Genomic DNA, 25704 nt, shown 5'->3' on the forward strand with positions numbered 1-25704 from the left:
TAAGCAAACCCATCCTTGTTTGTTTGGAAAGGAGCTGAAATATGTCTTGTCTGAGAATGCAGCAACAACTGTACGTAAACTTTCAAGAATGTCTGCTTGAGAGGTGAAAATTATGAGGAGAGATGGATGAAAGCAGAAGCAGTTCTAGTGATATGAATTTTAAGGAGTGCTTCACAGAAGGAAAGTATTCATGGCTTGAACTGAATCTTGTTTACATCCAAACCAGGCAGTTTTCATTAAATAGCCATGTAGACTTGAAAACACTGCTCAGGCTTTCTGTTATGAGGTTTATGTCCTTAGCTTATAAACCAACTTGTGAAAAACAAAAAGTAAAAGACATCAAAGCATCCTTAACCCCTCCCCTCCCAGGCACTACCATTTGGCTTTTGGCCACGAAGCCTTTAATTGCAGGGTATTTAATTGCACTGTAGAAAGACGTGAATTCAAGAATGGATAAGGTGGCATTCTGCCCAGCTGAAATCTATAAAGGCAGTCTAACTGGGAAAAAGAGCCACAACTTAAATGCTGGACAATCAGTAAAAATGTCCCACACTCATTTTTATAACATAATTGCGTGCTTTATTGATATACACAGTAAAGCAGTATATAATACAATAAGTAAGGCATATATTTGGTGAAATTTGATATGTTGTGAAAAATGCAGTAAAACTGAAGTTTATAAAAATAATTAGTAAATGTTACAGTGTAGATGTTAGAACACAATAGATTATGATACCAAAGTAATAAACCAGTACTGGATAACAATGGTATAACATGCCAAATGATAGTTAGTTAGTTATGCTGATAAATGTATTACAGTTTAATAGTTTGTGGATATAAGGAACATGAAATATTCCCAAAGAAATGCTTAAAAAGCAGCAATAAAGCTCTTAAAGTCTTTAAATACTTTTGACAGACTCACTTCAAAACTAATGTCTATGAAGGGGGGGGATGAAAACCCTGATGAAAACAACCGTGCACTCTTTATTAGTTTCCAAATGTTTAAAGAGAACTTTCAACTTAAAAGCATAAATGAACAAACCCCACCCCATAGATTCTGCATTTTCCTATGAGAATATGCAGGATGCTTATTGATAAATGGTACAATCCAGCCTAGTATGGGTCAAGTGTCTGCTCATGAGGTAATGGCCCCTCCCCTCAGAATGCATCCTTTTGGAAAAACATATCCCTGGGCAAGATGGGAAAGTTTGGTGCCAACAAACTTCCATTCACAATCATGGTTGAGGGAGACTGGGAGCAACAGGGCTTAGACCTCAGTGTGTGGGCACTGTGCTCACACTAGGATAGATTGCATCCAAAGTTCTTTTAAAAATAGTTTGAAAATGTATGTTTGGGGCCACTTTTGCAAGTTATTACATTTTTAAACGTCTTGTTGTTAAGATGGTAAGACCTGTTCACACAATGGACAAGTGGTGATGATGTAATATATAATTGTCAGGAACACCACAAAACCAAAGTGAGGTAGAAATAACATGACTACCCATGTTTAATGTTAACTAGCATTAAAAATAAAATATTTTTCCCCAAGTTTAATTACACTTCGTACAAGAAGAGGTAACAGATTTTACTCTTGCAAAGTATTAATGTAGATTAGATTGGTGAAATTCTATTTTCAGACAGTGGAATTAAAGGCTGGTGGAAGGGAAGGGAATGAAATGGTAAAGCTTTTGTTAACAGCACCTCAAAATTTTATAGTAGTAAACCTGAGGAGCTGTTATGTAACATCTATTTTCTGTTATCCCTCTCCTGAGTCATTGTTAATTGTGCGGTATTATTTGTAGAAAGACCTAGGGAGGAACAAAATTACCGGCTATTGTCTTGGATGACCAGCCTCCCATGAAGCAGTGTGGCTACTTATAACTGTTGATAGAACTGAAGCTGATATAATTGCTCCATGCTATTTCCTGTTTAATTGAAATGTTGTGGCTCCTTGGAATTTGCTGCAAGGCAGATCTCTAGTGACCATTTTGTTTTTAAGAGACTAGGCAATTCTCAATGCTTAAAAATACTGCTACTATAACAATTAAAATTAAATATTAATAATATGAGTAATCAAACTTTCAGGATGGAAGCAGATCACAGGTCGGTCACTATCTGTATTCAAGTCCTCAACACACACACCCCTAAAAAAAACCACACACACAAAGATGCAGGGTATCTCACTAAAGGTGGCATCACAGGGTTTAAAAGCAAATCAAGACTTCTGCTTTGAAGCATTAAGGTGCTGGCCAGTGTCAGAGGCAGACTACCGGATGATGAAGTCCAAAGGTATAATCCGGTGAGGCAATTCCTATTTTGTGTTTACTAACAACATTTGGGTTCATAGAAGTGGAGGAAACAGCAGGAGCAGAGAATACTGATTCAATTTGTCTTTTTTTTATTGTTGCAAGCTCTGAAGATAGCATTCGTCATGTAATGTGCTCTTTCATATTATTGCCAACTAGCTGGATAAATTCCCGTAAGACTTAATTTTTACTTGGAAGGAGGTGGAAAAGCTACCTCTACTGGAAGTTCAGGACAATACTATTTTTTTAAGCCAGTGCTAGTCAGACACAAAACAATGAGAAATGTATGTTAATAGTTTTGGTGTTTCAGAAATTCTCTCTTTGATTCATAAGGAAAAGAACACAGAACATGAATTATGTCTGATACAATTACAGAGCAAATGCACTGCCTCTTTTTTGTTTTTTTTAAATAGGGATTTATATAAACTTTTTTTTATAAAGCACACTTTGTTTACAATCTTTATAACGGTTATAAATTTTTTTTAAACAACCCAAAATGTGTTCCATATAAAGAAATGGCAAGTTATTTAGCTATCAAGATTTTACATGTAGTTTTCTTATAATTTTTTTGTACAATTGCATAGACGTGTAAAACCTGCCATTGTTAACAAAACAATAACAGACTTAAGAAACTACTGAAATCTACAGTATAGTACCACTACCCTTCACAAAAATATAATTTGTTTTCATGTAAACTCTTACAGTCTAATCCTTTTGTCATATGAATATTATAAAAACCATGCGGGTACGCCTGAAGTTGTAAAACACATCTTGCTATTCTAACACCTTGTTGTCGGTCATCATGGTCACTAACGTTTCCATTGCTCGGCCCAAGTCATCTGCCATGTGGAAAAGGCTGTCTACATTGTGGCCTGTAAAACAAAGAAAAAGATTTCACAGATGAAGCTGTCCTTGGTGTACTGCAACTGCTTATGAAGATTGCCACACATACTTCTTAAAAGAAAAGTGAGTTAGGTACCTTGATATAAAATGATACACACTTCCATGCAAGGACAATTGTCAATTATTAGTCATATACATATATATATTCGAAAAACCACTAGCAAAGCTGCATGAAACCTGCAGAGCTTTTCAGCCAGCACCACACTGAATTCTTAAATGACAGACATAGCAAATCAATTTCAAAGGCACATGCATGAAAACCCTTGGCAAAAACTGCAAAATTAAATGTGCATGTGAAAGACTTTGCCACACAAGTGGTTGCAAATGAATCAATTAAAGTGAATAACAGCTAACCTGATCAATCATAATCAACCCAAACAGCTTGACTAGGGAACTTGCCAAAGTGCTAATTGATGTTAATGAGAGTAAGGTCCTGGACGAAACCTCCATTGGAGACCAAATTGAAGAGTTAAACCAACCTACATAAATTCACTGAATCTTTTAAAATACTGTTGCTAATGAAAGGAAGCTAGTTGCATGAACTCTATTATCAAGGGGGCAAGAAAAGCTGGATGTGCCAGGTTACGTTAGCTATTGTTAGCTACACTGCAGTAATACTCTTTTCATGATTTATGTTGTTAAGAAATACCATTTGATGGAATGTTTGCTTTTTAGCTAGGTTGTAACTTATCTCAATCCATTCCTGACAAAAATGTATCTTGATAATATGCAAGTCATCACACTGCAAAGATAGCAGGCATAAAATGGGTGGGTGTACAGCAAGTTAGAGTGTGCATGCAAATATTTTATTTAATCAGTGTTTATCTCTGCAGTTCTTTCAATCCTGCTTTTCGGACCATGTTGGTGTCCCAAAATGGGAATGACTACAAGGCCAACAGAAATCCTCTTTTTTTTTCTAAGAATGTATTTGTTCTACTGGTTTACTGATAAATGGGCAACACAAGAAGAGCAGCACTTTTTTATAGTAAAGCGTGCTGTCCTTCTGTTCCCAACATTCAGGACGGGCTATGATATCCTGCAATTTTCTGTTTGCAGCTCTTTGAGATGGGTCATGTTCAGACATAGTCACTTCATGAATGAATTAGGATTTGGGATGGAATCTTTACTTTCTCAAAGGGTCTAAAAACAAAGAATTGCTTATCTTCTCTGTAGCATTCCTATTTTAGTATATGTGCTACCCGAACTGAGCATCTTACAAAAAAGATATACGGTAATGCAGCAGAAATAAAGCAATAATAAAGCAAAAACCAAATTAAGCAATTATGACATATGCAGGTAACACGTTAGCATTTAAACAAAATAAAACTGAACTATAAAAAGCTTTGGATAAATCAGATCTTTTTCCAGCTCTGAAAACAATTTTTGTACCTGGCAGACTTAACCATAAGGACCCTTGTCACTATGTGATTTACTTGTAGAGATTCTGGTAACTAGAGAAGAGCCACTGATAATGTTCTTAGCATTCAGGAATGTTTGCATGGAAGGTGATGGTGCTTACTAGCCGTAATCAACAAAGAACAACTAGTGGGCCACAGGATTGAAACTGGTGCTTAATTGTTTGTCTCTCTGAAGGTGATGGTGCAGAGCTGCTCTACAGGTTATGGCCATCCTGTGGAGGCTGTTTCAAATTGAGAGCTCCTATGTGACTGGACCCTCCACTATACTGTAATGGTTCATCTACCCTGGCAAAGCAGCATAAATGATCCTTAGAATATTGATGGAATAAAGTGATAGGCATTTTTTACAAAAGGTAGAAACTAGTACCAACATTGTCTCTTTAAGCGGAGAACTGAACAACTCAAGAACTTTAGCCTTAGACTGCTAACTTGGCACCTTTACATGTACAGGCAATTCTTGTTTTGCGTGGGAGTTCCAAGTGTAAGCCTGCTCCATCCCTTTTTGTGATGTTTCTGTGATGTTTTGGGGCTACTTCCAGGTTCGGCACTGTGTGTGTACTTGCGATTGCACGTCATTAAGATGTGCCTACACTGGGAGTTGCCAGTAATAAGTTCTCATAGGGTGTGAAAGATGTTGTTTCCCCTTCCCCAATACATATATAAGGCTCTGAAAGCACACAAAAATATTTTGTTTTGTTTTTTTAAAAGTAAATACACAAGATCAGATCTATTTTAAAAAACCTTTTTGTTTAAACAGAAGAAATGTGACATGTTTATATGCTTATATACAGCAGAACATCAAAATAAAGGTATCACTTCTGGGTGGTAGCAGTAATTTGCCATATAGCTGCCTCCCTGGTCATGGGAGGGCACCGTCTTTCTTGTACTTTGCTTTGGGGGAGCCCTCAGTGTTGTTGGGGATGGCCAACAGTTGTGTATCATTAGAGACCCCCTCCCTTCCCCAAATTTGTAATGTGGCAGTTAAGTTACGTTTTGCCCCACCTCCTCACAGATAATAAATGTGGATGGCAGCTTAATCATTATGGGTTTCCCAGTTGATGAAATGTGTGCCATCAGACACAGTTGGGCACTGCATACAGCAGCCTTTGCCAAGCAGGTGTCCTCCAGATGTTTCAGACCACAGCTTCCAGCATTAGATGGGAGAGGCAAGCTCCATCATGCATCTCCTGACCCTGAACTGTGACGGCTGGTCATTATAGGCTGGCTGGTGCCCAAGTTTTGATTTTGATTTTCCTTTTCCCTCCCTGTCTCCTTTAGCTTGAGTACTGTAATTTTTTTGGAGTGCAAGCCTGGAGGTAGAGGTTGTCTTGTTTTGGTTGAATGTAAGCTAAACGGGAACAAATTTTAAAATGCTAGCTTTCTATACAAGAGAAATTGGCTTCATATTTGTCTAGCATAGATTCAAGACAACTATAGTTGCAAGTGAATTTCTGAATGTTGTAGTCTTTTGTAAGGCTGTTCATCTTCCACCACATACATTGTTTGGATAACAACAGTTTAACATTCAAATGCTTATGAAAATGTTTTTAAGATAATAAATGAACTATTCAGTTTAGTTGTACTTTATAGAAAGTGAAAAAAATCTGTTAGCATGCTCTGGGATTGATGAGCAGAGAGAATTATAAACTTTTTCTTTGTCTTTGTATCATGAAAACAATTAACTTTAGCTCCATATATTCTTATAACCAGCCTGTGAAGTAGTTACAGTTATGGGATTCAAAATGAGATTCAAAAGGGTTGCCCAATGCCACTCAGCAGAGTGCATAGCTGAACTACATTTAAATCTGTCTCTCCCACATGAAAATGCAGGATTTTATTCACATTGGTTTTCATATCCTGTACGCCTTAAACAGCATAGTGGATGTTATTGATATTCTGTTTGGTGTAATGCTGAACTTGCAAACCAAAGGAATACTTTATATCACTTATATATCACAACCACTTCTTTTCCTATACATACAATATTTGTAACCTGTATTGTAGCCAAGAAGTTAAGATGGTCTCAGACTTTAATCTAAAGCCAGATGATAACTTCACACCTCATGAACCATAAAGATTTTATGGCACCATTTTCATCTTTATTCCCTTTGCCAAGTAAATGTCCTTTGGAAGGGCCTAGCAGAGAAAAGGCATTCCTTCAATTTCTGATGTCAACTAAAAGTTCAGAGGCATTGCATATTAGACAACAACTGTTAAATGTACCTAGCAACACACATGCTGCGCCACAAACGCCAGACAAAAAAAGAGGATGCAGCCAACAAGAAGCTATTGCAGTAGGCATCAGACACACTAACCTCTCTCACTGGCTTTCCAGAGGCATTTCTTCCTTTAGTAACAGAAGTAGTTTGGTATCAGAAAGAAAAAGGGAGAAACACAAATACAGAAATACTTGTTTATTATGGAGTGTTTATTATGGAGCTGAATTCAGAGCATTGTTTTTTTAAATAAGCCCAAAGACTACAGTGCATAAAATGTCCCTTGTAGGTATGTAAAGTAATAAAAATCCCTATCTTCTGATTAAAATGCAGAGAGCCTGAGATAATAAATTTACTGGAAGAAAAATAAAAGATTGGAATAGATTTGCTCAGTATGTGTTGATTAGTCATCATCCTTTGTTCTAAAAAAATTTATTACCCACAGAAGAACCTGTGATAGTATTGATTCATTATTAAGAGTGATCCACCTTAGCACTGTTACATACTGAAAAACAATAAAACTTTTTCAATACCAAATTAAGACTGAGAAAAATATGCAGAAAGAATGTGATCTTAGCTGAAAACATTTCACACACCATTAGTTCACTGTTGTAAAATAATAATATGCAGACTACATAATAGGTTGTTGAGCCATTAATATTGTATAGTACCGGTATTTTTTGTAAAGGAAGGGGAGAGATGATTCAATGCAGGAGACAAACAAAATTCTCTATATCTTTCCACTAAGGCTGGGCAATACTGTGGAACCTCGGTTGTCGACCGCTTTGGAAGCTGAACAATTCAGAACCCAAACGCTGACAACCCGGAAGTGAATGCTTCCATTTTTTAATGCACCTCAGACGTCGAACTGCTTCTGAGGCACATATCTCTATTTTTAAAAAGGAATTTGCCGAACGGAAGTAAAATTATCTTTTGGAATGGATTACGTTTGACAACCAAGTACTGTATCTTATTTTCAACATTGTGATATATCACCAGCTAAACATCACCATATACCAATATATCACAATGTCTGAAATAAGGAGGAAGGGGGAAATAAGGTGTGGAGAGAGAAGCAGCTGAGCGCTGAATTCTTGGATGTGAACTTCAAACCGGTTTGGGACGATATATCACCCAGCCCTAGCCAAGAGCACTGTTCTCCTACAGCACCTACCTTGCATTTTCTTTGGAAGAAGAAAAAAACTCAAACTTTTAAAACTCTCCAGGAATGTACCGAAAACATAACCGTGAACAAGTGAAATAAGAACTTCACACCCCACGGACACCTTTTGTTAAAATGTTCAGTTTTTACTTTTAATTTGGTGAATATCACTATTAAAAAGACAATAACACCCTTTAGTTCTAGCAACAGTTGTGAAATGGGTGGCAATCTCTCCTTAAATATATTTATAATGCCCAATTGTCCAATCACTGAATAAGAGGTGTGTGGGGGGGGTGTATTTGTCCATTTGCCCACCTGAAAACTCAACCATTTCTTGGCTGGGGATGCAATTTAAGAGGCAGTCTGGAATCCAAGTTATTTCCATGTTTGCCAGTTTCAACCAGATATAGCACCAAAAAAAAAGTTCCAAAGAAGTCCAGTGGGGCTACTCAGATGTAAGTTGTAAGCTAGGAAATGGGGGGGGGGGAGGGAGAGAATCTTTTCCAAGACTGACTCCTCCCAAACCCAGTTTGTTCCTAGCAGAATATTTGCAATTGGAACTAAAGAATATAATATCAACAAGTGGTGGGCAGGGAGGGGGGGGAGCAAGAGACAAGATCACAGCACAGAGGCTTTGGCATGGGGAACAGTGTGCCAAGGTTCCAACCCAGCCAGCAAGTGTGGCTGATTGATTGTGCATGCCCCACGTCCCTCTGCAAGGTCTGATGAACTGGATGCACAACCACAATTTCTTCCATTGTACCCGTGAGGAGGATGTTGGCTTCTTCCTCCCTCCTCTCCAGTTCCCTCTCGGGACAACTTCCATTGCAACTGCCCAGCCACGATCCCACCACATCCACCACTTCGTGGCATAAAAGGAACCACAGGGCAGGATGGGTGGAGAAGGCTTGCAAGAGAGAGGGAGGGAGAGGAAAAAAGAAAAGGTAGAGGAGGGAGGCAGAGAGAGAGAAAAACACACCACAAGGGCTTGGTGAGAGATAGAGGGAGATCACAGCCCAACAGAACAAACATAATGGGTGGGGGACCAACAACCTCTCTCTGCCTACAGAGAAAGCAGATTATAATTGGCTCTACTTAATTCTACTCAATTTCCTTCTTCCCTGGACTGCAGGATCCAGAGCTGCTTTAGAGCTGGCTAGCAGTCCTTTACTTAACAGTAAAAATTTTTTTGCAGTACTCTGATAGGCAGCAGGCAAGGACTTCAGCAAATGCTTGCACCCCTGGTGGGCACCGAGTAGGGATTTGCGATGTATTTGCAAGGTCAAAAATAATGAAACGGTTATTGCAATCTGGGCTTTTCAACTATGTATCAATAAATCGCAGAGCCCTAATTTCCACTTAGTAATTTTCTTTGTTTGGTTAAATTGCCCTGTCATTGCAGTTTGACACCTATATCTAGAAACTGTGGTACAGATAGAATTTATAAGCAATCTTCCATTTGAATCATTTTGATTATAAATTTCATGAATAAATTAAACTGCTCTTTACTAATGTTTCCAGCAGGAAAATACATAACATTAAAAACAAAATGTATTAAAGCCAAATCAAATGCGCACGTACTACTTGTCACAACCATCATCAAAATAAACAAAATGAAATAAAATAGTGAAGCAGACTAGAAATAATCACAGCTGAATAAGTCACCACCATTTCAATAGTCACTCTACTCTTGACATATGGAGAGCATTGGGATAGATCTGCTAACAGTCAAGAAGAATAACAACAAATTATTTTTCACAATATGGAAACATTGTCTGAGACACTGCTAACATGAAGGATCCCCCAAATCCTCTTGAATATGCCAACATCCTCATTAGTCATGCCTATTTAGTTAGGACTCGCTTAAGCCCCATTGATTTCTACACAACTCCAGTAGCATTTATTTCCTTGGGAATGGGGCTAAGAAGCAGCTACTTTGTTCTAAGGATACCACCAGTGCTTTTTTTTCCTGAGGGGGCGCAGGGGTACACATACCCCTAAACATTTTGTGAATCTAAGTTTGGCCTCATTGTGGGGGCAGTATTTCATTGTGAGTAGGAAAATGAGAGTACTGAACCCCTAAACATTTTTTTAGGGGGGAAAGCACTGGATACCACAATTTCTTACAGCTTAGTCAAAAATTCTATTCTTCAGTTTACATTCCATTCCATTGTCATTCTTTTGCTAAAATGAACAAGATCTCAATGAAATACATACAAAACTCCCATCAGACTTGGCAGTTTGTCCACAAGTGTAGTGTGAAAGCAATTTACTCTATGACCTATTATCTTGCAGGGTTTAATAAACCACTAAGGTGGTATTTAATACAATATTTCCACTATGTCAGACCTCTAGCTTTGACATCTGTTTTGAGTTAGCACAGCAGCTGTGGAAAACAGCTGCAGCTACTATGAATTTGCTTTGAGCAGCATGCTAAAGGGAATGTGGATGGGACTGTACAGTTTATGAGAAAGAAAATTCCTTACGGACAGCAATCATCAGATTCTCAGCAGAAATTCCCACTTTTAGCACCATCCTTCTGCTTTGCAGCAAGTACAGAGATCATTCTATAATGTTTAAGCTTTCAGCTATTCTTTGCAGTTTTAAAAGTTAAAACAAGAGAAAAACTATATAGACATCTGCATTTTTTCCTCCAAAAGATCTGTTTGCTAGGTCAGACATACACTAACTTTGTCTACATAATGCATTATTTCTTTTTAAAAGAAAGGCTAAAAACATAGTTGAATAGAGAGGAGGAAAACCTGATGCCATCAATGTGTAACATTTAAAGCTGCATCAATTAATCATCAGTATAATACCTTCCTGAGGTTGAACCTATCAGAGATTATTTCCAAATTTATTTGTAATCGAAAGCCTAGAGAATAATTTTCCCAGTGAGATTTATTTCCATATCATACTGGGAACTCTAGGCTGGCTTCCTACTTAGCATACATAGAAAGTTCTTTCACTGATCCATCATTACTAGCTGCAGAATTATCCAGGCAAACAACACAATGAGAATATAACATCGGTCTCTTGAAGAATGTTTTCCTAACAAATAGTCTAGGGAAGACTACGGTGACCTGGTATCAAAAGAGGACCCTGTGGGAAAAAAACCCCTGTGGTTTTATAGCTAGGGTTCTGCAGGCCTGGACTGGGACTTAACCAAAGAGCTACATGCAAGAACTAGATGATGAAGAAGAAGAAAGGAGGAAAAGGCACTGAGAGAAGAACAAAGTAGCAGGACAGAGTTTCTGCAGCAAGAATCTGAACGCCTGGAGCTCATGAACGCCGAGCTGAAGGCCCAGATCGAGGAGCTGAAACAAGAGAGGCAGAAGCTGATCCTGATGCTGAACCGCTACCGCCCCACCTGCATTATGCAGACAGACAGTGTCAAAACCCCAGAGAACAAGCCCAACCCGCTGCTTGAGCAGCTGGAGAAGTGAGGGGGGCCTGGTGGGCCAAAAGAACGTAGGCAGCAAAAAAGAGGATAACCAGGGACCTTGGAGCATCTCTCTTCCATGTACTGTATGAAGGACTGTGCACCAGAGATGGGTGCAACCAGAACACAGTGAGATTCCTTGGGGATTGCACACTCCAACCAAATAGAGGGGATGGAGGAGAACGACCACAACAGAAGCGCTCAGAGGGGGAGCTGTGGCTGCAGTTGTACAGCTCAACAGAAGGGGGTGTGGCAGCTGCTGCTGCAGAGGATTTTCCAGCACCCCATCAGCTACCCATTGCAGAGCATCTAAAATGTGTTGGGGGTAGGGATGCTAAGAGGTAGCGCTGTGGCTTCCCTGCCATCCCTCTCCCTACAGCTCCTGGTTGGCAATCAGCATGGACACAAGGTTTGAACACTAGTAAGAACTAGGGTAGGAGGAAGCTGGAAGTAGGCTAAGCTGTGCAAGCCTCTGCTCCCTTGGGACCCTGCCTCTGCCCCCGTGCTCTCCCCAGAAAGAAACCAAGAACGGCAAACACTTGACACAAGTCCTGGCTCATTGCTGGGCCTGCCTGTGGCACTGTGGCGCAGGCGTCCCCACAAGCACACCCTCAGTATAATATTTACAGCCCAGCTGTCCACACCATGCTTTTAAAAAAATGCACATTTTTACACATTTTTATATTTTTATAAAGTTTTGTTTTTATACAGCAGTCTTTATATGGATTTATATAATCACTAGATGTGATTCCATAGAAATGTAGGTATATGCCACAGTTAATCTCCATTGTGTTACTTGTTCGGCAACGGGCCTTCTTTTCCCTTAGCATGCTGGGAAATGGGCCTGTGCCCTTCCCATGGGCTCCACTGCCATGTCCATCCATGCATGTCCTCCTTCATAATACTCAGTCCTATATCTCTTGCAGAATGTAACATCTGTGTTTTACTTCATTTTTGCATTAAGGAACAATGCCAGAAAAAGAGTTTTGTATAACTTGCACATTTGCTGAAAGTTTCATTTTTTAAAGTGATTAGGTAGTCCAACAGAATATAGTGTCTTTGCTTCTGTTCTTCACACAAATACATTTCATTAACACCTCTATTTAGTATTCAGCTAAGGTATACCCAGGCATACTGAAGTTAATGAATGTGACTAACTTAGGTTCATTAATTTTAATGGGTCTACTCTAAGTAAAACTTAGTTGAATACTGTCCTCTATCTTTTCAGCAGAGGTGATTTCCCAAGAATGCTTGATACACCCTGAAAATTGAAGTAAGTTGAATATCACCAACATTCCATAAGATGGTGCTACATAGAAGAGGTTTCATAAAGGGTAAACTGGATATGATATCCTCAAGAAAAAATACTCAGGGCAGCTGAAACAGAACTATGCACTATTTGACACACAGCACAGTGTTTCACTGGAACATTTACCTGGGGAGCAGCTTTTCAGAGACAGGTTTAAAATTACTCCACATAAACATCCATCAAGAAATAAAATACTGTCTCCTTTAACCTAAACCTTTTTCATAGCACTATAATGTGGTAGCCAGATTCGGCAATGACCTTTTCTTGAGCACTAAACATTTCTTGGAAACATTATTCAAATACTATCTGTGCTCTGTTTTGACAAAGAAAGAAAATGTTAGAAACATAAATTTTAAAGAGGTTTCAACCTCTGAAGGCCCCAAACCCCAAACTCTCACCTACTCCAATTAAATGAAAGAGCATATTCTTTTTACCTAATGTCTGCCTGTAATATATTTGGGTTAAGTTCTGCTTCTAGCACCAGAGTGGGGAAAAGAAATGTTTCAGAGATGTAAAAATGGAATAGAGCGCAGATACAGCAATTCTGAGAAAGATTTGTGAAAAGAGAAAACCTAAGCCAAAAATCCACTTATGAAGGTTGTAGTTTGTGGGCCAGTGTCTATATGCTGGTTACTATCTGAATGTATAAAAAGTTAGTCTTAAAAGGGTAGTTTATGACCCCAGTAATTTTATCATTGTAATAGTGATGCTGCCCAATATCATTCTCATACTAGCTATTACATATTTTTGGCTATTTATTTTTTTTGTTACTGATGATGCTACCAATCACCAGTGGGGTTGCTAATTTTTCTTGGGTCATAGACTATTGTTTACTCACCTCGGATGGTAACAACTCCCCTTTTTTGGCATACAGACAACTGAAGCACCTTTGAATGTGCAAATCCCCCCCCCCCCGAACTGAAATGAATGAGTCATCGCAGAAGCACAGAGATCCATCTGCACATCTGAGAACACACTGAAATCCCAGTAATACCAGTAATGCTATTCTACTATGGAGATTATTTTTCTACTGCTAGCATTTCAGAACAAGAACTGTTTGAGGCTAAATCAAAATGCTTATGCATACAGGTTTTAGGAGAAAAAATGTGTTAGATTTTTCTCTTACGACACTTGCACCTTTCACTTGTGGAACAGTCTGTGAACATGATACTGAGCTGCGAGTAATATGCACAACATATAATTTAACTGTTGGTCTTTGCTTCTGAACACTAAAGCTTACCTCTTGTACTTGGGAAAGAATTGTTGAGCTGTTCCATGACCTCTTCTAACCCTGTGCTTGTGTCCTGGGGAGGACTGAGCAGATCATCCTCACCTAAAAAAACAAGAGCAGAAGGACATTCATTTTAATAAGAGCCATTAAAAGGTACTTGCTTCATAAATACTGCCACTGGTTACAGTTTATGATCCTTAACCATTCATTTAGGACTCTGCAAGGTTCAGTTTGCAGAATTTCACCCTATTTAAATCCTGTTTAAAAAATACTCCTGGCTAACAGTCTAAAAGAAATTTTAATATATATGCATACACACGTACATTCCTTCCTCTTTTTCTAAATTATAAAGCTTCTTCCATTTATGAAGTAGTGTAGCCCTGTGACAGTAAAATAAAATATTTCAAAAGTCCTAAGTGTCTATACTAAAAATGGTAAAAGTAATTGCTAGAAAGAATGAGAGCTTCCCTTATTCCATTACCACAACTAGGTTTTGTAGTTGTGTGCTGCATTTCAATGGTGATATGGCGAGACAGGAAATGTGTTTCTAACCAAGTAAATCAGAGCTGACAAATATGCAGCTGCATTAGTATTAATAGTTTTGACAACTTAATTGCATCAGATAAAAGCTGCAGAAAGATTGATTTGTACTCTGAAAAGCCATTTGAAATGTTTGACATGGCAGAATGCACTTGTCCCCTTGAATAAGTTCTATGACCCAATAACAAAGCACGGCAGAAATGCAGAGTTCAGATACCATAGTGGGTTTCACTCAGAATTTTAGCATTACTGCTGCTCAAATTTGTAGGCTAATTTGTATACTGAGAGAAGGAAACTGCCAAATGTACAGAGTTTACATGTTGGATATTATAGAAGTACTTGTAAAACATAAGGCAAGACTATTCTTTTAACACAAAATAGTTAATTCAGAATAAGCTGATTAACTGGTTAAACTCAACGAAAGTGTTATGAAACAGAGCTAATCTAGTCCAACCCCTGTCAAGGCAGAAAGTGCCATGTGGAAACCATCATCTCTCTCATCACATAAACCAGCCATATTTCAGTGCTTCCTCTGTTTTTTGCCCTTTTGTGCAACTTGTGATGGCTTGGAGGAAAAGCATTCTTAACTGCTGCAGATGAACAACCTGCATGGAGACAACCTCAGTGTGGAACAACTTAATGCAACTATTATGTGGCGGCTATAACATACACATGCATTCTCATACCTATTCAGCCAATAGGAATAAGACTGCAATTTGAAGATTTGTTTTTAAAGCAACAAAGACGGGACTAATTCAACTGTTGTGCCAGCAAAATCCAGTGTTAACAGTGACGTATCACATACAGTAATTGGCCACTGGAAACAAAACAGAACAGTACAAGTGTTCACTGACTGAAGAATAAATTGTTCAGCTAGGGTGCTGACTGGAAGATTGAGCTTCTTTTAAGCCAATGTACTGAACATGATTTAAATCATGTTTTTTGAACTTGATTCACGAAGAGCGGAAGATCACTGTAAACATAATAAATGAATAAGCAGTGACTAATGCTTATATTAATAAGAAATTGGTAGCTCGTGTCTGCTTTTTGGGATTTCCTCAGATATATCCTCAAAAAGAAAGGAACTACTTGAAGCTATTAAGATGTGTTCAAAATCATTAGGAATACCAAATGCTGATGCAAACCTCATATTAATAACTAATTCCTAATTTTTCAGTACAGTAACAATAGGGGACTGGAACATAATATTTTTTGCTTACTTTGTTTTTCAAATTTGACTTAAAGATCATTAGTACAGATTTTGAGAAGAAACTGTACTGTATCAGGATATATCTGTTTATCCCTGCAGAAACACAGATGCTCATTGTTTTTCCAGAATGGTAATTTATAGCCCAGCTACTGTTGTTCATTTATTATGAGGGAACCAAATGTCTTCCCCTTATTACTGCTTTAAGTTTAATTTTAGATTAGTTTCCAGCATTTAACCAAATTTGCCAAAGCAACTTACATGCAGTGAATTTTAGAGACAGGCTTAGACCATAAAAAGGTACACTGATTATGAACTGAGCAAAACTTCTCTTCTCTAAACTTCCAACATCTCAAAATCTAGTATCCCCATACAGTGGAACCTCGGTTTATGAACACCTTGGTTTATGAATTTTCGGTTTACGAACACCGCAGACCCATCTGGAACGGATTAGTTCACTTTCCATTACTTTCAATGGGAAAGTTCGCTTCAGTTTATGAACGCTTCAGTTTATGAACAGACTTCTGGAACCAATTACACCCATGCTTCGGGTTAAGTACACTTCAGGTTGAGTACTCCGCGGATCCGTCTGGAATGGATTAATCCACTTTCCATTACTTTCAATGGGAAAGTTCGCTTCAGTTTATGAACGCTTCAGTTTATGAACAGACTTCCTGAACCAATTGTGTTCATAAACCGAGGTACCACTGTACTTCTCTTATGTCAGTTTCACTTTTACTGTTTCTTTCCAGAGCTTGAGTAGGGAAGGAAAACCAGGGAAGCTGGGCTGTCAGAGGAACCATATTTTATTTCCCATTGTTTCAGAATAGCAATGAGAACCTCAAAATTTTTAATATTATTTGCCCGAGTCAGAACAAATTATTTCAGAGTTCCAAGTGGTGGTGTGGCATTTTGAGCGTGCTCAGATGTTTTTATTTTGTTGGTGGGTACTTAAATACCGTACAGACCTCTCCTGTTCCTAACCTTCTCTCTTGGCAATTTCCATCCTCCTCCACTCGCAAGCTAAGGTTGGGAAAGGGAAAAGAGGAACACAGCTACCAGATTTCAAAAGACTTTCCATGGAAAAATCCTGAACAAACACTCTCTATGTCCTCTTATCTCAAACACTCTGAAAAAGCTCAGAAAAAATCCCAGGCCAATTCTAAATCAAGATAGGGAAGTATGCTCATCTCTACTCACAAAATTATTAAAATTAAAATTCAACTAGACACCTTAAATTATAAACATTGAAACAATAATGAAGTCTTCAAGCAGAGGCTGTACAGCCATCTTGTTGGCAGTGTTTTAGCTCTGGATTTCTTGCACTGAGCAGGGAATTAGACTACATGGCCTACAAGCTCTCTACCCCCAATTATAAAGTCTGAATTTAAAATGTGTTAACAAATTATTGTTCAGAGGATTTTTGTAGCTTTATAAATTGCTTGAAATCCAGCTGAACCCTCATTTTGCACCGCTCCTTTGACAACAGCAGCATTATTTCACTTAAGACTAATTGATAGAGCCCGACCAACATGGTGTTCCCCTTATAGAAAGCCTCATATTAAAAAAATTAGTGAACTGAACGTGTCTGAACCATGTGTTTTGTGGTAGCTTGCATATACAATTCACAAGCATCCAGGACAAATTATAGCTCCCTATAGATGTCACAGTCAAAGAGGTTTTCTCTCATACCTGAAAATAAGCAATAAACCTGTGGCTGTTTCAGTAACCCATAACAGAAGGGTATGTGTTTTGTCTGTAATAAAGACGCTGGCAAGATTTCCCGTGACCTAGATAAGAGACTAAAACTGCTGCTCACCTCTGTAGCATGCCAGGTATGGCAGTCACCAGGTACATTTGTGCTGGGATTTTTGCCCTTTGCCCCAGTATGTAAATCTTTTGTAATATACAGAAGTACATAATCTTTTGGCACCTTAAACATGACTGATTGATTGATCAATCAGAATATTTGTGTTGTAATATACTGAATAATAAGGGACCCAGGTGGCGCTGTGGGTTAAACCACAGAGCCTAGGGCTTGCTGATCAGAAGGTCGGCGGTTTGAATCACTGCAGCGGGGTGAGCTCCCGTTGCTCGGTCCCAGCTCTTGCCCACCTAGCAGTTCGAAAGCACATCAAAGTGCAAGTAGATAAATAGGGACTGCTCCGGCGGGAAGGTAAACGGCGTTTCCGTGCGCTGCTCTGGTTTGCCAGGAGCAGCTTTGTCATGCTGGCCACATGACCCAGAAGCTGTCTGCGGACAAACGCCAGCTCCCTCGGCCTATAGAGCGAGATGAGCGCTGCAACCCCAGAGTCGGACACGACTGGACCTGATGGTCAGGGGCCCTTTATACTGAATAATAAAGGGTCACTGGGCTTTTATTAGAAAGATAAATAGCTTCACACATAGAACAAACATGATTCCTCCTAACTAAATGAATGTAATTTTCTTGTAATTACTGCAAAACATCCTGTTCATTCTCAAATCCTCAGGTATAATAATATTTATACAAACATCTAAAGTAGCTATCTAATTACCTATGGTATCATGTTAAACAGAATTACTATGTAGCCAAAGCTAACCATTATGCATAATAAAAATGCTTATAAATGAGACACCATATGAGAATAGCTTTGTCAGAAATATCTTGCTGAATTCCATTTGTCTGAGCACTAGCAGTGTACATTATTTATGTAATGTGTTTATGGGTTGACATACAATAAAATTTCTCAAGGCGGTTCACAACAAGATGATAAATTATTTTTGGACCATTGTCCAATGCAGCCTTACATACAATGCACTGCAGTAGTCCAAATGTGAGATTACCAGGGCATAGTGGTCCATAAAAGCACCTCAGAGAAACACTATAGCAAAAGCATCCCATAGCTGAAGCAACAGAAAAATAAAAGAACATAACTGCACCACGTTTTGTAGTTAAGTTCTGCAGGTAAGTGAGGATTTTTTTATTGAATTATCTTCTAGCAGTCCAAGTATCAATGGCCCTACTTGCCACAATAGGGTCAAATATTTTCACTCTTGTTTATTAATTTAGCTTGTGTTTGTGTACCTTGTGTCAAATTATTTACCTTCACTTCTGTCAGCTACATTAAGTGAACAACTATGAAAACAGCCAAAATGCCATTTGTAGACTTCTTTAAATTCTATTTTATTACTTTGTGGAGTGTGCTTTGCTGAGTGCTCTCCTGCTGTAAAAGAAAAATTCAAACACAGGAGTCTTCCTGTGGCCCTTAAATGGTGAATACAAGGAAGGCTACCCTGAGTTGCCACAGTAATGGCCAGGTGGGCATTCCTTAATGCACTCCACCCTCTGACAGAAGGTCACACATTCCTCAACTGAAAAAGAGCAACAACAGTAACAAAGTACCACTATTTTTATCCCTCTACAAACTGAAACACCACAAAACCAGGTTTCTACCTTTTCATTTGATAGAAATGGGCTGTTGTGCTGCAAAAAAATGGATTGGTATTAATGAAAGTATAACGAATGAAAAAAAAATCCCACAAAAGGCAGACAAGAGTGTGGTGGTCAAATCACAGACTGAATCAATAGGGCTGCGAGGTTTGTGTAGTCACACTCCATGTGGTATGGAATAAAAGGAAGGCATGATACCTATTCTTTTTGGCAACATGTTGCCATTGGAATGCTAAGAAAAATGTGATGCCCACATACAGGAATGCTAAATTTAAGAAATAAATTGGGATCCCTTACAACAGAGATGGGGAATCTGACTTTACAGATGTTGCTGAACTACTACTCCCATCATCCCTCAATGCTGATAGTGCTGATGGAAGTCCAACATTTGAACAGCCAAAAGTCCCCTGAATGCTCTAAAACTGTTAACATGTAACCATTACTGTGCAATAAATCCTGATTGTCTGAAAAAGGATCCATGTTAGCTACTGATATAATACGAAATTTGAATATAAATGGCAAACAATCCTCATTTTAAAATAGTATGAGTTATATCATCTTACCCATAGATTCTGAAGTCTGACTCCCAACTACGCGGAGAAGCATTGGCTGATTACTATCTGACCTCTGTAACGAGGTAGGAGAAGACTGAGTTGTACCATTCACCTTGGAATCCACTTGAGGCTGAAACACCAGAAGGTAATATAATAGTTATCCTACAATTAGTGGAACACTACAATCCTATACAACAGGGATAGGACACCTTTCTCCCCCCCCTCTCTCTTTTTACATCTGCCCAGTAGGCTGCCATGGGAGGGACAGACCACTCTTGCCAGAGATCTGAACTCATCTCCGCCTTTCATCACGCCCATCTGTTTGGGCTCCCCACCTTCTCACTTGGCACCTCTCCCTCTTGACTCACCTCACCTACATGAAATTAAGCCTAGGACTGTACGCAGCCAAAGGGCCACAGGTTCTGCTGTACAGATTTACTCAGAAGTAAATCTCACTGAGTTTAATGGGACTTTTCCCAAAGTAACAGAATACAGAACAGAATTGCAGCAAAAGTCTGCAGTAATGCTATCATGTTTGTATTTATATTTGTGATACGTTCAGTGTAAACAAAAGTTACTAAATAAAGAGACCAACCTATGTACAGGCAGCTCGAAGCTGCTTCCAGGTTCAAGCCATATTTGTTAAGTGGTCATACATACGCTTTTCCATATTAAGGTTTCAAGCCATGATTAGAACAGACTGAGAATTCACCTGTTCCAGCAGCTGCCTCAACCTGTGCAGCTGTGATTCCAGCTGTTTGTTGTGATCCTCCAGGATTTGCATCCTGGCTTCTAGGCGGCCTTTGTGCTGACGAAGCAACTTGGCTTCTGCAATGAGTTCAGCATCTCGTGGACTCTGGGGGGAAATGGGCATCATCTCAGGTGGGGATGGCAGTGGAGACAGTCCTTTGTTATCATGTTGCTGCTTTAATCGATCATATTCTGCTTGAAGGTTTCTATTGAAAATGGAGAAGAAGTGAGACTTTAGCATATTTATAAATGCACCATCGTTTCCATTTTGTAGCTAGAATGCCAGACATTATTGCCTAATCTTGCAGATTAGATTTGGGGTCCAATCCCTTCTAAGGGCTTCAGGACAAAAAGCTTGCTGATACAACTCTTGAACTGGAGATGAATGAGAGTTTTTGTCTTAGGTTGTTGAAAAGTTGTTACATGGCATTGCTATAAAATGCCATGGTTAAATTTTCAATTCAAAAGGCCTGTTCTTTTGTTTCTCATAAGTGCACAAGACGTTTGCATTTATTCAAAACCTATGCATTCCAATCCTACATGGTTTACAACAAATTGGACTCTTAAGTTTAGATTCCAGTCTGATGAAATCATTAAAGTCAAACTTGTTTATGTTTGGACTGGTCACTAATTCAGTGCTGGGAAGTGCATGCATGTTTGCTGCTTACATAATTCACACCTACCGGTATGTTATAAATAATGCTTACAAACTGTTTTGGGGATTTGCACTTTCAAACACCAACCAACTCAGGCACCATCTAAGAAATATTCTTCAGGTTGATTGCATTTTGGTATTATAATCCTACTTGCATCAGCTATGTTTTTGAGTTTTAAGTTTGAGAATCCATTTGTCTCTGCACAGCTTGTCAGAGTTTGCTTATTGTTATATCTATGCTTGATTACAAATGACAAAACTGGCTCTGCGGTACAAACAGTGAGACAGTATGTCCTCATATACACATAACATTAATTGCACACACATGAAAGGGATAAATGTTTGGTTCATGAATCACAAGTCATGGTGAACAACAGAAAGGACTAGGCTGTGGGGAATTAGTGACAGGTTGAGGATCCAGTACCCGATTAATCAATAAGCAGATTAATACTACACACACACACACACACACACACACACACACAAACACACATATATATACACACATACACATACACATAAATATTTTGCATAGTCTTCATTCAAATTGGACTGGCAATGACTTGGTTAATCCTATGGGGGACTAGGGGAGAATTCAGGCAGAAAAACAAAAAGAAGCAAAAGGCTGGTGCTACAAGAAGGCTGGAAAAGGCTTGCGCCAAAAAAGGAGAGGAGAGGGTGATAAATGCCAGGTAGAAAAAGGCGGAAGAGAAAAGTGCCTTTCTGGGGAATGCCGCGGATTGGGAAGTTGTCTTCTGGTGCCAGGCCACTGAAATCCTCTATTTTTGAATGTGCAGTAGGAGAATGGAGGGCGAGCAGAATTCTTGTGTGTGTGTGCTTTGGGTGAAGGCTTTGAGGAGAAACACAAGGCCACATGTGTTCCCTCTTCAAAACAGGATTAAATCAGGGTATGACACAGTAGAATAGGAGAAAGAAAGAGGGATGGGGGAAGAGGGCAGGAAGGTAAGCAAAATTTACTTAACCCAAGTATATTGACAAACGATTGAGCATAATTTTAAGAGTCTTTCTTTCAGGTTCAATTATGCAAGTGAAGGGTTTTCCTATAACAAGGGTGGGGGGGGGTTCCCTGTTATGAGTGCTGATTGCACATGCACACTTTTGGGGTGAAATTTCTAGAGCAGATAAATGCTAATGAGTGGAAATGATTGGTATTTAATGCTAGTCCGAGTTGACCAATAAATTAATATAAACAACTATTACTGCATTCTCATGCTTCTCTGCATCATGAGCAAAAATTACTGCAGTTGTAGGTGGCTAAAGGGTGGTTTTGGTCTTGTTCCCTAAGCCTTGGCTTGCTTAATCTTTCCAGACAGAATGGAATTTCCTACAGTTACAGTGATAGGGCATGCTTAAAATGGTGGTGAGGCTGAGCTTCTCAGTAACAACTAAGACACCTCTGAATAAGCTTAATAGTGTTTCAGTTTTAAAAGTGACATTGTGCTGTGGAACACAAATTTTGTGTCTACTAAGAAAACCCTACCAGAATTCTTGTATAGCTTATTTCTTTTGAAGAGCGATAAAGCCCCGCTCCCCATTATGTAGTTCAACTGGTTGCTATGAGTCACTTCAATAGAGGCTGATAATGCTTCTATTGAGAAGTGGCTGATTTGAAAGGACCTTGACCAATAAAAAGGAATGGAGAGACACAGTGTGGCATTATGGTGGCCTCACTAGCTGCTGTATTAATGGTGGAAGCAGTGCTATTTTTCTAGGAAAAAAGGTGCTGGAATAACCACGGACACTTCCCTTGTTCTCCTACAATGGCAATAGAATGCACCAGAGAGGTGTCGGAACTGAGTTCTGGTGAGTTCAGGATGAAAAAAAAAGCCTTGGATGGAAGTACCGGTATATATTTGTTATCAAAATTATGTGCCAAGGCAACACATATTCAGTTACAAAAACTAAGTTCTAAAACCCTAGTTACCCATATACGCTTATATTCAGCACTGCATTTAGGAAACAGGAAGCTATGGTTTTTGTCCCTGTGGTATCTGCAACATGCTTTTAAACCAGAGAGCTGATGGATAGACTAATTCTACATACTGCTATACTAAAATCCTTATGTCCACATTTTTTTAATGACGTAAGGAATAATCAAACCATATAACCGTCTCGGCCTTCTCGGTAGGGGCACCCACCCTGTGGAATGCCCTCCCACCAGAGGTCAAAGAAAACAACAATTACCAGACCTTTAGAAGGCATCTCAAGGCAGCCCTGTTTAGGGAAGCTTTTAATGTTTGATGGATTTCTGTATTTTAATGTTTTGTTGGAAGCCGCCCAGAGTGTCTGGGGGAACCCGGCCAGATGGGCGGGGTACAAATAATAAATTATTATTGTTATTGTTATTATTATTATTATTATTATTATTATTATTATTATTATTATTATTACCAGGAATATCTTCCTTATTCCAAGTGCTAGTTAAGGAAAAAGAAGTCATCCAAAGAATCATTGCTTAGGTGAATATTTCTGTATCAGACTCTTAGAAGACAAAAATAAATTCTCTCAGTATATTGCACAAAGCTCTGGAGAGCAATCTTAAGCCAGTGTGAGCGGATAAAAAGAAACATAGACCTAGTGAGCATTGCTTTTGTCAGTCAGAATTAGCATTAAAAAAAACCCTTCTGAAAAGATATAGATGTAGGAGAGCAGGGAGATAAATGTATAATCCTTTCAAAATGAGCAAGTGCACAGCAACTAGCAATATCCTGAAATCCACCTTGCCAAACTACAACCTGGGCTAGCTGATTTTATTAGCAGTCAAAGTGATATCACTGCATAATAAATCTGAGATGCCTCCAGACTACCACACCTCATTAAGAGGACTAGTAGAAAAGAATAAAAACTATTCCACAAGCAAGGATGAATTTGTGTAGCTGAAATTGCGACAACACCAGAAACTTTAAATCTGAGCAATGCAAACATCCCACTCATGAGCCATTAGTAACATCAGTGGTGATACAACAATTACTTGTGAAAGTAATTACTCATGATGGGAAATGAACAACTGTACTTATTGCCAAGGATTACAAGTATTTATAGCAGGCCTACACAACCTGTTAGCAGATATCAAAACAGGAGCCTAGTAGGTCATACTGTACAAACTTGGCAATATAGAAGTAGTTTTGTACCTAGAAGGGTACTTTTTAAAAAATGTTATTTGATTTCAGAAAATTCATATTTCAGAAAATTACCCCACACCATTTTGCAGGGCCTTGTATGTTCAAGCAAGGTGTAACACACTAAAATGTAGGCAGGGTTGTCCAACCATTTTGGATCTGGGGCAGTGTTCAACTTTGGGCTCTCAAATATCAGTGGTGTGCTGTGCAATGCTAAAACACAGAACCCTCCCACCTCTCGCACTGTGATCTACAGCACTGTTGTGGTGCCCCCTGCAGCATGGCACCTGGTGGCCAAACCGGTCATGCTACCCTAAAACTGCCTCTGTCTTGGGGCATATTTTGAAATCTTAAAAACTGTCATGGGCACCACAAAATACCCATGCCACTGAAGGGAAACTGACAATACTCAGAATCCCCCCCCAAAATCCAGGAAATTCACCTACCTACCCCAACCCCTCAATAAAACATCGGGGGGGAGGGGAAGCAGGCAACACCCTTAACCAAAAGAAAAATCATAAAGCTGCAATTTAAAAATAATAAATGGTAGGAGCCTTGATGGGCACCAAGCAGTATGTGAGAGAGCACTGTGGCACCCACAGGTATTAAGCCATCATTTTAATTCATGGCCAGGGCTGGGCTTTTGTTTTGCTTCTTTGTAATTGCATTTGATTTCCCATATGGAGATGTATATAAATAGGGTATTACCCCCTCCTAGCTTACATTAATAATTATTTGGCTATATATATACATATATCTATATATGTATTATTTCGCTTTTTATTTATTTCTAGAGCTCTTAAGACTTGCTTTTCTAACATTTCCAGTGTTGCTTTATGAGTACCAAATCTTTTTCTCTGCTATTCCTTGTAAGCAGGAGAACAGCCTTATACTTTTCCACCTAAGTACTGTATCTCAGATCTCGTTGATGATGATTCAGTTGCTTTATTCATGGAAATGACTCAATGAGACTTACAAATGCCTTTTCTCCTTTGATGTTTTTTCATTATTCAATGTGCAGTTTATTATTATTTAGTTTTGTACAGCTTATATGAAAGCTGCTCCCATAAAGTATTACTTTAAAATTGCACTATTGCATTAAATGATGGCAACGATTGTGCAGAAGGTAGCAATTGTGCAGTTCTTGGCAGTAATTTCATCATTAACATTTACTCATCATATCACAAAAGTGGCTGAAGGCTCAAGTGAAATTGGGGAGCTATTGCTCTAGGCTATGAATATAATACTGTAAGCTTTTTGCACCAGGTATAATAGATTGAGTTCACAAAGCAGTGCAATTTGAAGGCAAGATATAAGGAATGTATTACAAGCTTATTGTTAGGCTGTGTATGGGCAATTCTTATTCCGAAGACTAAAAATGCCCCTTTGGGCTGCAGAGGATAATGACATCTCTTCAGCGCTACATTTGCTAATGTTT

At 38.8% G+C, this 25704-nt stretch overlaps 1 protein-coding gene across 12 annotated transcripts in view; it reads right to left on the reverse strand.

The window, feature by feature from the left end:
- Nucleotides 1-556: 556 nt before the first annotated feature.
- DMD (dystrophin) overlaps nt 557-25704 on the reverse strand; it is a 1020507-nt gene continuing 995359 nt past the window's right edge. For 9 of the 12 annotated variants that reach the window (XM_035114377.2, XM_035114375.2, XM_035114388.2 and 6 more), the window contains 4 exons: nt 20434-20677; nt 19731-19851; nt 13997-14089; nt 557-3178 (listed from right to left, as the gene is read on the reverse strand). In XM_035114377.2, coding sequence (XP_034970268.2) covers nt 3081-3178; nt 13997-14089; nt 19731-19851; nt 20434-20677 — 556 coding nt within the window. In that variant the 3' untranslated portion in view covers nt 557-3080. Of the gene's footprint in view, nt 3179-6942; nt 6975-13996; nt 14090-19730; nt 19852-20433; nt 20678-25704 lie in introns of all 12 variants that reach the window. The other 3 variants (XM_035114383.2, XM_035114385.2, XM_035114380.2) reach the window with 1 other exon arrangement.

The sequence above is a fragment of the Zootoca vivipara genome, chromosome 4 (genome assembly GCF_963506605.1).
Source record: "Zootoca vivipara chromosome 4, rZooViv1.1, whole genome shotgun sequence".
NCBI classification, from domain to species: Eukaryota; Metazoa; Chordata; class Lepidosauria; order Squamata; family Lacertidae; genus Zootoca; species Zootoca vivipara.